The sequence below is a fragment of the Montipora capricornis genome, chromosome 1, assembly GCF_036669925.1.
Source record: "Montipora capricornis isolate CH-2021 chromosome 1, ASM3666992v2, whole genome shotgun sequence".
Lineage (NCBI taxonomy): Eukaryota > Metazoa > Cnidaria > Anthozoa > Scleractinia > Acroporidae > Montipora > Montipora capricornis.
In genome coordinates, this window is record NC_090883.1 from 18,673,638 (window position 1) to 18,686,137 (window position 12,500).

At 38.5% G+C, this 12,500-nt stretch overlaps 1 protein-coding gene across 1 annotated transcript in view; it reads right to left on the bottom strand.

The window, feature by feature from the left end:
* Positions 1-568: 568 nt before the first annotated feature.
* The window catches only part of LOC138020617 (uncharacterized), a 55,079-nt gene continuing 43,147 nt past the window's right edge, over positions 569-12,500 (bottom strand). Inside the window, exon 4 of the mRNA XM_068867583.1 lies at positions 569-2,940. Within this exon, the coding sequence (XP_068723684.1) occupies positions 2,045-2,940 (896 nt within the window). The 3' untranslated portion in view covers positions 569-2,044. The remainder of the gene's footprint in view (positions 2,941-12,500) is intronic.

Below are 12,500 nucleotides of genomic sequence, written 5' to 3' on the forward strand. Positions count from 1 at the left end.
AAAATCGCCGCTTCTCATTGGTTAAAATTGGTCACATGATTCTCCGTTATCTAGCGACATCCCACTGACAGAGTGCATTATGGACAATGACGCATAAAAACTGTGCAGTATTCAACATGGCCTCGACTTCGAGATTTTCCCGGGGTCGAGGAGAAGAATACTGCTGAAATTATCGACAGCTGCATCCCAGCAAATACAAAACGACAAATCAACTGGAGTGTCTCAGTTTGAATTAAGCAAAAAGAATGAGTTGTTTTTGGATATTTTTGTCTGTTGTATATGTTGTTGCTTCTCACTCGATTCTCGCAGAGTTTCCTGATTTTTGTGCATGCTTTTTACTTCCCTAAATTATTGGAATGCACTTTATGTATCTAAATATTTGCTAAATTCTGGGTGAGACAAATTTGTCGAACTTCAAACCGCGGAACCGCGGAACCTGCGAAACCTCGAGAAATGACTGTTTTTATTGAAACCCTAGGACGACGAGATTTACATTAATATTTGTTAATTATCGAATGTACCCGCCAATTATCGCGTTCCAGGTGTCATTTCTAGCTGTAATTTTAAGTTAGCCAATTAACTGATGGATTGCGTGACAAGTCACAATAACAACTTATTACCTGCTCAATTCCCTGCTCCCGGTGATTCTTTATTGTTGTTCTTAAGGGGTGAGACTAATTTGTAGAACCGCGGAACCTGCGGAAACTTAAAAAATGACTCTTTTTATTGTAAACACATGATAAAAACGATGAGATTTACATTATGTTTGATAAATATTGATAGTACCCGTCGATTATCGCGTTCCAGGTGTCATTTCTAGCAGTAATCTACGTATTTGAACCATATTGAAGTTAGCCAATTAACTGATGGATTGCGTGACAAATCATAATCTTCCAACCCATTTTACAACCTCAAAAGACGATCACACTTGGTTTGAGGATTTTAAAATTTTTACGCGACATGCAGGTCACGTGATGTTATTTGCTGCCTGTCAGTTGTCATTTTGGTTTTACAGCTTTCGTTTTGCGCCTGTTTCAGGACCTTTCCGCAGTTTTTAATCAAGGCAGTGGGCAAGGTTGGTCTTTATGTTTCCACTTTTCCTAATCTTTTTCGCGTCATTACTTGGGTCTGTTTATGGTTATTTTCGAATTTACTGGTGAGATTGACTTCGGCCGGTAATCGCCTCATTTGCCTTTTATGTTTGCATTCTTTAGTTTTACGGCGTCTGTTTGACTTCAGGACAACTGATTGCCAGCTATAACTACCACTGGTTTGATCAATCGTTTGTGGTTACAAGGAGAATTTGGTGCGTGGCGCCTTAGTGGTTGGATCAGGTTTCCCTGATCTTGGCCAAGGCCTTGCACATACATACACTTGAATTGCGAGCGTATACGCTACATCTATTTATCGTCGAGAATAAAATAAAGTAATTTTTTTCAAAATATCAACTTTTCCACAGAGGGAAAAACATGTAGCCGAAGCAAAGATACGTTCCTTCTTCCATTCACGTAATTACGGCAACTCTTTCATCGGAATACCTAGCGGGAAAAACCTGCTCCTAGAAGTCAGTGATAGATTGGCTGTTGTCCATCCCTTGTGATTAAAATCGTCCTGTTCTACCGGGAAATACTGAAGGCGTTGGCGGTGAAACACTTGGGAATTTTTTCTTTGTTTCCCGTTTTTGCCTTTGAAAAGGAAGTATTGAGTGAAAACTAGGCTGTCCTTACAGAAATTCCCAAATTCGTAACAACAACAACAACAACAACAACAACAACAACGGTGTTAAAGGAAAACCTGGAACTGAAAAAACTCTCCACCGTGCCTCAGAATTGTAATCTTCCTTAAAAAAAATTTACACGTTTGCTTGTGCCTAAACTGCATCACCTTTGAAAGACATTTTCAAAGGCTAGAACTAAAACCTACAGTAGTTTGGCTTTAATCGTGGATTGGAGGCTTTGAACTTGGACCCTTAAAAATATGGTGCGTATAGAACCTGACGAAAAATATCTCGATTTTTAAAAGTAAAGGTCAAGTAAATGATCCTCTACCACTTGTCTACCCCATGCCTCTTGAACACGCTATCGCTCTTACAGCATTTCAAAGGAAAATTCCTCATTGAATTTGTTATCTTTAAATTTTTATCTTTAGTAACTACAACTAGAAATTTGCCTTCAACTGGAACGTGAAATTCAATAGCAGTTTGATCATCTTCCAGAATTTTTTTACTCCATTGTTTAGCGTCAGAGCTGGTATTGAAAAGCCGACACCGCTGCCACTGCGACGATTCCTCAGTCATCACCACAAAATACTTGTGAAGTCCAACTGAGTAACAGATTCCAGTTATCTTTTTTCGTTCACTATAACCCTTTTCAATTTGTATCTGAACGTCACTCCATGTGTTGCTTGTGAACCATGTCTGTGCTTTGCCACTGTATTCCTTTGTGTCCTTTGTCATAACAACGTAAAATGTCGAGCCTCGGGCTGAACACGCAGTGATTTTTAAATCTTCTTCCTTCTTTCGAATAATCGATGTACTGGCAAAAATATATTGGTTGGTGCCAAAGTCTCTCATGAAAAACACTCCAAATCCCTGTCGCTGGTCACATGCAAGGGAATATATATTATATCCCTTGTTCCACATCTCCTGGACAAACTGGACAAAGCTATCATAGTCTGATGGAAGGCCCCAAGCGCGGGAAGGAGTTGGGCTGTAAAGGTCAGAAGTTCCTAAACATCCACTTAAGCGTCCATCGTGCAAATTTTGCGACAGCAAAATCTTTTGAGTATTTTTTACAAAACCAGTGATTAAATCGGTGTAAGTATGACGATCGAACATATCGTCAAACGGAAAATCTTCGCGGTTTCCTCCACTGTACATAGGTTCAGTACTAGGACGTGGTTTCTTTCCAATCATGAATAGTGTTAAGTCCCCACCTTCGCCTAAAAAAAATGACGCACAGATAGAGGAAAAGAAATGAAAACTAGACACTGAGGACAACAAACAAATCAGTTAACAAATTAACCAACAAATGAAGATACCAAGAGTTGAAATAATAAACCAATTAATTCAAAGGTAAATGATGAGATCTGCACAAGGCAACTGTAAATGAAACGCTTATTACACTCCGACGATGACTCCGTCATCAGACGATGACCTTCGATAACCTTCGATATACGGCGAAGACCGGCTACCGAAAGGTCAACGCCCCTGCCACTAAACATGCATTGTAATCTCGCTAAAAAGGTATTAAAATCCGTGATCATTCACAGTTATCTGTCGAAAGCTTTATCAATATGATATCTCCCAACCCGACTGCCAACGGTTTGACCTTGAGTGGCTTTGTTGACAAGTGCCTTTCTCCTTGGTGCAAAAAGTTTTAATTAATAATTGAATTGAGAGACCGACTACTCTCAAAACTGAGTCGAAACGTTAGGCCAAGCAACCTTCTAAACCACGGATGTCTAGGGGATTGCGCCAATCATTAAGAATAAGCAAATAAAGAAGTGGTCTTTTCCATTGCGGCCATAGGGCGAAGTATGCAAGTAGAACTTAGCTTTCCTGTTAAATTATCTTTTAAGAATCTCTTTCTCTAAGTTCTTTTCATATCTAGCTCAATTTATCTCTTTTCTTTATTTTTGCTTACAGTCTACCACGTATTTGCTTCTTGAATTGTTACTGTTACTTTTTCTGCTTTTTTTTTTTTGTAATCCTGTACTTTACAATCATGATAGTCTTAAGGTTATTATTGGCTAATCAATAAGCGAATCTCGACTTGCTTTGCTTGCGGTTTTTATACATTTCTTACCCGTCGTTCTTTGCAAATCTGCAATGTGAAATGAGCAATTAAATCCTAAGTTTTAGGAAAATTGATACTAAGTCATGAAAATTAGTTTCTAACTGGGCCTCTGGTCTCGATGGTTTAAAGGTGGTGGATAGGGCTATCCACCCAAGAAATTCCTCACAGGATGGATGCATCGTGATTTATCCAGTTTACAGCACTATCCAACCATCGTACAATTCAGAGAGAATTGTAAGTATTCAGTGTGCGTCGGGCAACTTTTTTCCCTTTATTTTAGACCGTCAACTCTTCCGTTAATTGACATTCTATGATTATAATAAACCTAAGTTCCCAACCGCTGTTTACACGTTGTTAAAAGGGCTCTTTCAATTTATCAACTCGGCGTACCTTTTGTATCAACAGCTTTGGAATAATATGGGCATGCTGCGAGACAGTGGAAACCAGTGATGTCCTTTTGAAGACAAAAATCTGCCCAGTGACCGCTATAACAGGTATCACTAAAAATCATCGGATATAGCATTTCCTCTGGCACCATGTCAAGGATTTCTTGGATACTGATTGCCCCATCATGGAAACACCAGTTGCCAGTCCCCACTTCTCCGTGTCCAGTGTAGTACAGCATAGGTTTCGAGCTATTTCTTTTGCACTCATCAAATAAAGTACGAATTTTCACTAATGCTTGAGACTTGGTAAGTTGAAGATCTTTCACTGTGTTGTGCAAATGATGTCCCACCGTGTTCTCCATGTTGAGTAGATCATGAGTAACTCCAGCTAAAAAAGCACCGTTCTTGTTCCAAGCAGCATCCCGAGTTCTCCTCTCAGAAATTTCGATGTTCCTTGGTGGATCTGTCGCTCCTGACAAAAGCAGCCACAGAGGCTCAGCATTCGTTGGCTTCCACTGAGACCAACAGTTGATTCGACCAACATATGGTCCTTGTTTAATTGCCGAGCCAGCCAAATACATTTTCCTGTCAGGGAACCATCATCATCGTTATTTTCAATATAATCATCAATTCATCATCAGCCAGGCCATTTAATTTTTAAGGCAGTAAATCAGTAAGCGACAATTGATGAAATAATTATCTTAAGAAAACAACCTGTCAATGCATTTGCGAGTGAACAGGGGCAACGCATGCGCAGCGTAAGATAAAAATACCGGTTCTATGTCTCGTCCGCCATCTTGAGAATTTTTTTTAATTCTGCGTTTGAACGTCGGTTGCATTTGCCCTCACCTCTGCGTTGGAGTTTGACAACTTCTGGGCGAGGCTTTAGGACGGAAGAACCCTGAGCCCGGAACCCAGAGCCCGGTGCCCGGAGCTACCTAGTATTTCTTAATAACGCTTATAGGAATATTCAATAAACATTGTAGGTGGCCATGCAACTTTTTAGATAATTAAGTTTTTTTTAGAAAGAGGATACTTGAATTGTGTTGTGAAAAACAAAAAAACACTATTTGTTTTGCTCATCAGTTCATGCTTACTCGCGCTGAAACATCAGGAACACCAAAGGTCTTTCAAAAAACGACGAACTATTATTGCTGATTTTTTGTTTATGCGATTTTAATTACGAAATCTAGAGAACTACGGTACAGTTGACCCTCAGGCTGGAGACCCTCTTTGGTAAAGGCTAATCCGCGCTGTATTCAAAATTTTCAAAACACCCGAATTGAATTTGGACTCCAACGTTATAACATAAAATGTGCGATTAGTTTGTAATTTTGTGTGTTAAACTGGTGATTTTCAACTCCTGTTAGTAAAACTCAAACCAAGGCCGACGTACTCCTCTTATTCTGGTCTTCATGGAAGAATTCTCTTTTGGGTTGTTTGTTTACCGTTTCTTGATCTTATTAGATTTGTTTTGTTGATACTTTGGTTTGATTTGAAGGGATTAAAACACAATTTGTAATTACCGCGTTAAACCTTAATCACACAAGTAAAAGTAGCGTTTGAGCTATATTTATAACACAGATTCGACAACTACTAGTCCATTTTTCAAAATTCTACTCGGTAATTGCACTTAATTGCGTTCTCCTAAGGTCGAACGCAATTTCTAATCTTGGTTTTCCTGTGCATAGGGCGATCTTTAGCAAGTTTCTGTTTTTGTTCGTCTGTCTTTTTAGATCATTCTTGCAACCGCATCTCGGTTTTGAAACGTCATATGCGAAAATGACGAACGCGCACCTCGTGATCAAAAACAGGCTGATTTTTGGCACGGGGCATTTTTTTCGTAATAATCTCTCACACAATTTCAAAAATTTCAAGTTTTTGAGAAACTTAGTTTTTGTGACGTCATCACCTCTTTAGTCAAAACTGTCCATTTTTAGCCACATTGCGCAAGCCAACAGACTGCAAAACAGTTGTATTTTTTGCGAACGCTGAGGACGCGGTCAATATTCGAATGAAAGATCTCGAGGATCACGCTTACGGCGCTTCGCGCCTTCCGAAAAGGGAAGAAAACGACTGCTTTGCAGTTTAGCAAGCCACACAAGTCATATTAATACTTTCCACAGAAGTACATAAATGCATCGTGTTCATGGCATCTTGGATCGTCTAATGATTCCAACCTCCAAAGTTCTCCCAACGAACGCACTTCGTTACAACCAATGATTACTCCTAGTCGTATAAGTACTGAGATTTACTCACAGAAATTTAATGAGAAACTAGATAGATGGAAGCCTGGTTGCCGTATCATATGATCACATGAATGACTGCTAGTCATAAACATACACTGTATCGGAAATTGTCCACAGACAAAACAACAACAACAACACCTTTTATTTAAACACGGTACGTTTTAAAGCTAATATAGCTTACTGGGCTGGCCGTGTAAAAAATGTTAATTAATTAATAGAATAATAATAAGTTGAGAAATAATTCCCATGAAAATGACGTACTATCCAGATTTTTTTCAAACTTGGCACAATTGATATTCATACACAGGACATTTAAAAAATGCAATAAAAAGATGGGGTCACCGTGCTTGTTTTCGCACTGTATGCCCTTTATTCGAAGTGTTTTTTACCGAATCTCGCGAGAAGCGTTCGAAACTAGACCAACCGGAAAAATTGTTGTAATGTAGTAAAAGCTACTGAATATTACTGAAACCTTGAACCTGCTTGTTTGTCCGGGCTATAATCTTTAAGAAAGTGATTTCAAATTGCTGAATCTTGCAAAGAAATGTAAGCAAATTGGACCGCTACAGAAAAAATACCATTTAAAATGGGGGGACACCAGGCGCGGTTGTTCGCAACACAAGGATGCCTGGAAAGGACTGAGGCGGCTGCCAAAACAACACCTACTTAACCGAGAAGAGTTATCATGATTGCAATTAAAAGTTCTTAAACAGCAAAAGCGGCCTTTGTTGCCTCTCTTCAGATGGCCGGCGCGAGACGCCGCCATCTCCGAAGTCGCACTGTTATGCGCGGTATGAGATGCACGGTGCAAAACAAGGGAATCACCTTAAAAGACGAAGTCACTGTCAATTTGGGAATCCGTTTCACTAAATTAATATGTTTCACTTTAATTTATCCATTAAGATACGTATAATTGTAGTATCCTATTTAAACAAGGATAGTAACTTGACTGCAACTGCATTACGGTGCATTGAAATTGTATTGCATTGCATTGCGCGGGTTGCATTGTATTGAATGTAAACGGTGACAAACCCTCCTAATTTTTAAAGTGTATATCTTTTGTTAATTATAAAACCCAAATAAATTGTAGTCTCCTATTAAACAAGGATAGTAACTTGACTGCAACTGCATTACAGTGCATCGAAATTGTATTGAATCGCATTGCGCGGGTTGCATTGTATTGAATGTAAACAGGTAAGTTTATATCTTTTGCTGATCAGATAAAACCCAAATAAATTTCATTTACGCAAAATTCCCTTTCCGTGAGACAAGTTTATTTTGTGTGTGTAAAAACCCTCCAAGAAGGACATTACATTGCGTGTCTATTGACATCTACCAGCATTAGCAGGCAAACTAACTTTTGGCATTCATTCCGTTGACAGGAAATGTATTTTCATTTTCGCCGAAATGATATTCAACAAGTACTAAGGGCTTAAATAGAAATCAACACTTCAACTTTAGCGAAATCAGGGAATCGGCAGTAGAAAATCTTTCGTGTACCTCCGCTTTCGGGAAACAAACGAAGAGAACACAAAAAGTGACAATGACCATAACATGTGGATACGTACAATGAACATGTGGCCACTAAAATATCCCGTTATAATTTTATGTAAATTGCACTTTCCAGACCCTCAGAGAAACTAGCCAACGATAACAAACGTTACAATTTGTGGACATGAGAAAACACAAGCAAACCCCATTTTATCACGTGCAAATACATGACCCGTTTTTTCATTTTGTGGACATGAGAAAAAACAAGCGGACCCCATTTTATCACTTGCAACTACATGACCCGTTTTTTCATTTAATTAAGGATCATTTTTCCTTGAAGGGAATTCATGTTTGAGATTTACATAAAGTATTGACAATATATTGCATTAATTGTTCTTTAGTGTGATAAGGCAATCGTGATCACAATCGTTGACTTTTTGAAAAGAAATAGCCTCTTTTTTCGCAATTTAGACAGCAAGGTACATGTAAAGAGTTCGAATAAAAAGACATCACTGTCACCTGCTTCCTCTTCTCTCCATTCCCACACATGCTCTAAATTTATTTTCGCCTTAACTGTCATACTTCTAGAATGCGGAAATAATTCGCTTTTGTGCTTGTTATATTACGCAGGCCATTGGCGGTTGTCACGATATCTGTAGCGTTCGTCCTATTTCTTCCTCGCTGACCACAGAGCCGTCAATATGCTTTCTCTTATAGCTCTTAGTGCCCTCTTCCAACAAATTGATACGAATATGCATAGCCACAAACGTGGACAGGGCTATCTTTTTATTTTCATGCAAAGGTATTTCCTTCGATGCGCCGGTAAATAGTAGACAAAAATATATGCCTAAAATAATGAGTACGAGTAAATAAATATACGTAAAATTGTAGAGAAAATAAATAGTAGAAAAAGCGGGGATAATTAATGCAGAATTTCACTTTTTGTTTCGAAAAGTACGGTGAGAAAATTGCAAACAAGTACAAATAATTAGCGTTTCTTAACATTGATAAGTACCGACCGTAGGCTCCAGGGAGCTGGTTGAATTGGCCGGATGCAATGGAATGATGCAGCTTATTAACTAAGCATGTACGCTTACACCACATTTATGATGGATGAGATTTTGAAGTCCATCTTTTTTCCTCGGAGTACAATCTTGATGGACAGATTAATGGAAAACTGACAAGTAAAATAAGTATTTAAAAAAAGCATTGCTGCTAAGACTGCATTATGTGTAAAAGTTTCATACAGTTGAAAAACAATTCAAATTAAATGCGATACATAAGTGTGTGAATTTCAGTAAAAACGGCGCATTTCTGCGATTTAGCAGCTACCATGCAGCGACCCGTCTCTCGTGGCCATAATAATAGCCGATTCAGGTGTAAGAGTCAACAAAGAGCAAGCATTGACTACGCTCCTGTTACGCCTTACCTTTTGACTTTGCTTGAAAGCTTGTAAATTCGTCGATCTCTAAGCAACCAGGAAGTTTTAAAACGTAAAGTAAGATGAGTGACACAAACGTTTCCATACGACCGCCGTACTGTAAGGGCCGACAGAAGAGAATTGAAGTACTCTTCATGAATGTGTAATTAGGGGTAGCTCCCACAATCCAAGATGTCGTCATGTGCCTATAAACTGTTTGTTTATTTCTTCTAAGAAACGAATCGAAGGAAGCAATTAATGAATGATATGCGATAAATCATGTATCTGTAACAATGAATTATACTATTGGCTTCGTTCTGAAAAGGCAACAAAGAGAAAATATTGACTCCCGCCTTACCAGATCTGCCTGATGACTTTGAAGTTGTTGTAGCTCGTCCATCCCTCAACAAATAGGAAGTTTTAAAACGTTAATTATTACAAGCGACACATTCGTATCGGTACGATTGGTTTTGCAAGGAATTATAGCGGAGAAAGACTATTGGTCCAATATCATGTGTGAATCTATTATTTGGGGTAGCCCCCAATTTTTTCCTTATTCGCTGCCTTTATTCATTCCCTTTTTCAGTTCAGCCGCTACGATCGCTAAGGAAACAATAAATGATTTGACGAATTGTGTGTATGTCGCACGCGATCATACCAATGGTTTAGGTTAACTTCACAGCAAAAAACACGATTTTCACCACAAAATCTATTGTGACCAACCTCATTCTCAGGGTTTCTCTTCCCTTCCACGAGGTTACTGTGTGACTGACATATATAACAATAACTGATTTGATGAATTGTGCGTGTGTGTCGCACGCGATTCGCAAATTAGTTGTAATTGTTCAAGGTAAGTTATTTCTGTTTCAAAATTGCTCTGTCGTGCTGTGGCTAACTTCACAACAATTCAAGAAACACGACTTTGCCAAGAAAATCTATCGTGCCCAACCTCTTTCCCAGGGTCTCTCTTCTTTCCTTCCTCGGAGCGGGAGGAAACGAGGTTGTTGTGTGACTAACAACGTTAACGCCACAATAACGTCACATGTGTGTTTTAAAAAAGAAAGATAATTAAGCTTTCAAAGAGCTTCCATGCGTAAGAGATGGAATAACTAGTCTAGAGAAGAAAAGAAATAAAAGCATAAGTTAAAAGAACACTTTAAGATAATGTTTTAAAGAATTGCATGAAGAAGTCACGTTAAAACTCTGATTAAGCAAAAAACCTAAAAATCGAATTTTACCCAATTTTTCACCTGATTTTACATACAATAGGCAGATTTGGTCGTTTTAGGCTGAAAAGTGGATTTTTCAGCAAAATATCTTGTTACTTTCTTAACACTTTGGCTACTAGAGATTTGGCCGAAAAACACGTTTTGAAGCTAGTTGAGGGGTTTTTTGGTCACTGTCGTGCTCTTTAAGAGCTAAATCTCCCTACAAACCCGTTTCCAGGTTGTACACTCCGCGGCCTTTTCAGCCAGGTGCAAAATAAGCGCTTGCAAAGTTCGGGCATGCGCAGAAAACAAAATTTCACTTTTCGCTCTCTCTCTCCTTCCCTCTCTTTTCGCTTTCTTTGCCTCATTTTTTTTTTTTGAACTTGCTGGGCATTTGGTAGGCTTTATTTTGGTGGGAAGAGTTTCTGAGAAACCTTTCATCATCTTAGAATTAGGTGCTCAGAAAGGTAGGTGGGTAATGGAGCAAGCTTTTCATGGAGATTTTCAATTCAGTGTTACATGGTTTTTTTGGCCGTTTCTCCAGTTTCCTTGACTGAATTGTGCTCATTCTGGTATAGTTTGAAAGATCTCTTCTCCCTGCACAAGTTAGTGGACAAAGCTGTTCCTGACCGTTAAAAGTGATGACGTCACAAGGGGTAGATGGGACCGTGGATAAAGCTGGACGTATTTTGCCAGATAGTAATCAAAGGGTTAAAGAAGGTCATTTGATTGACATATTATTCTGTCACTGCTACATGATCTCTTCTCTTTAACGATTATCTTTAATTCGTAATTTGCTTTGAATTTACTATTATCGTTATTTAGGACACTGTGACCCAGAACTTGTGGTAGCAGAGAAAATAAGGAAAATCACAAATCATATCCGTGGATTGGATTTGAACTATCCGCTTCACCACTGGAGATCGAGACACCGCGTTTTCAACAAAAGATTTATTCAAGTCTTCCTTACAATATTGCTAATGGAGAGTAATAGACCTTTTTGCAGATAGGGCGGCCATTTTGATTTATATTGCTTCGAAAGACATTATGGGATGCTCAGGCGGTAAATTAATATGTATTTGCCCCTTGGGCATCCAATAATAGCTATTTGAAACAAGATGGCCGCCGTATGTGCAAAAATGTCTATTAGTCCTATGCTACATTAATTAGGCCTAAGCTTTGATTTTAAAATGTTTAATTTTGTCGTGACGTTTGGTAAACGACCTTTCCCAGTTTTTAATATTGTTTTTTGCCTCGTAATGATACAGCATTAACAATTAGTGTTTACAAATATTGTCCCTAAGCAGCTAGCGGCGAGGTGGTCAAGTAGCTAGGTGACAGTTAATCAACATTCCCAGGCTCGAATCCATACACTTGTGTTGTCTTTTAAAAGATATATGACCATTTCCCATAACCCATATAAAGCTTTTAGAGTAAACTCAAAGCAAAAAACGAATTAAGGACGGTGCCTACTAATTAAAGATATTTTTGCCCCGATGTGTGATTATGCGAGAAATGTAGATCTTAACAAGTGTTATTGAAATCCAAAAAGAAAATTGGGGGTAACCACGCATTTTTCAAAGATAATTCATGAATAATATTTGTAAAAAGCTTTAAAATACAAAGCAATGTATGGCGTTTTTTCTCAAATTGAAGCTTAATTACCTCTCAAAAATGAATGGTTACCCCCAATTTTCTTTTTGAATACCAAGAGTACTTACTAAGATCTACTTTCTCCGAATAGTTTTAAACCGCGCAATAATATCTCTGTATTAGCAAGCATCTGCGATAGGAAATCCAAGTATCTGGAGATGCGCAGAACGTATGCACAATAACAATAGCAGGCACCATCCTTAACGATAATAGTTAATTCGAGGTAGAGAATGGGTTGGTCACTTAGGTCAGCGTTAAACCCAGGCTTTTTCCCTTTCTCTTCCCAATCTCCGAGA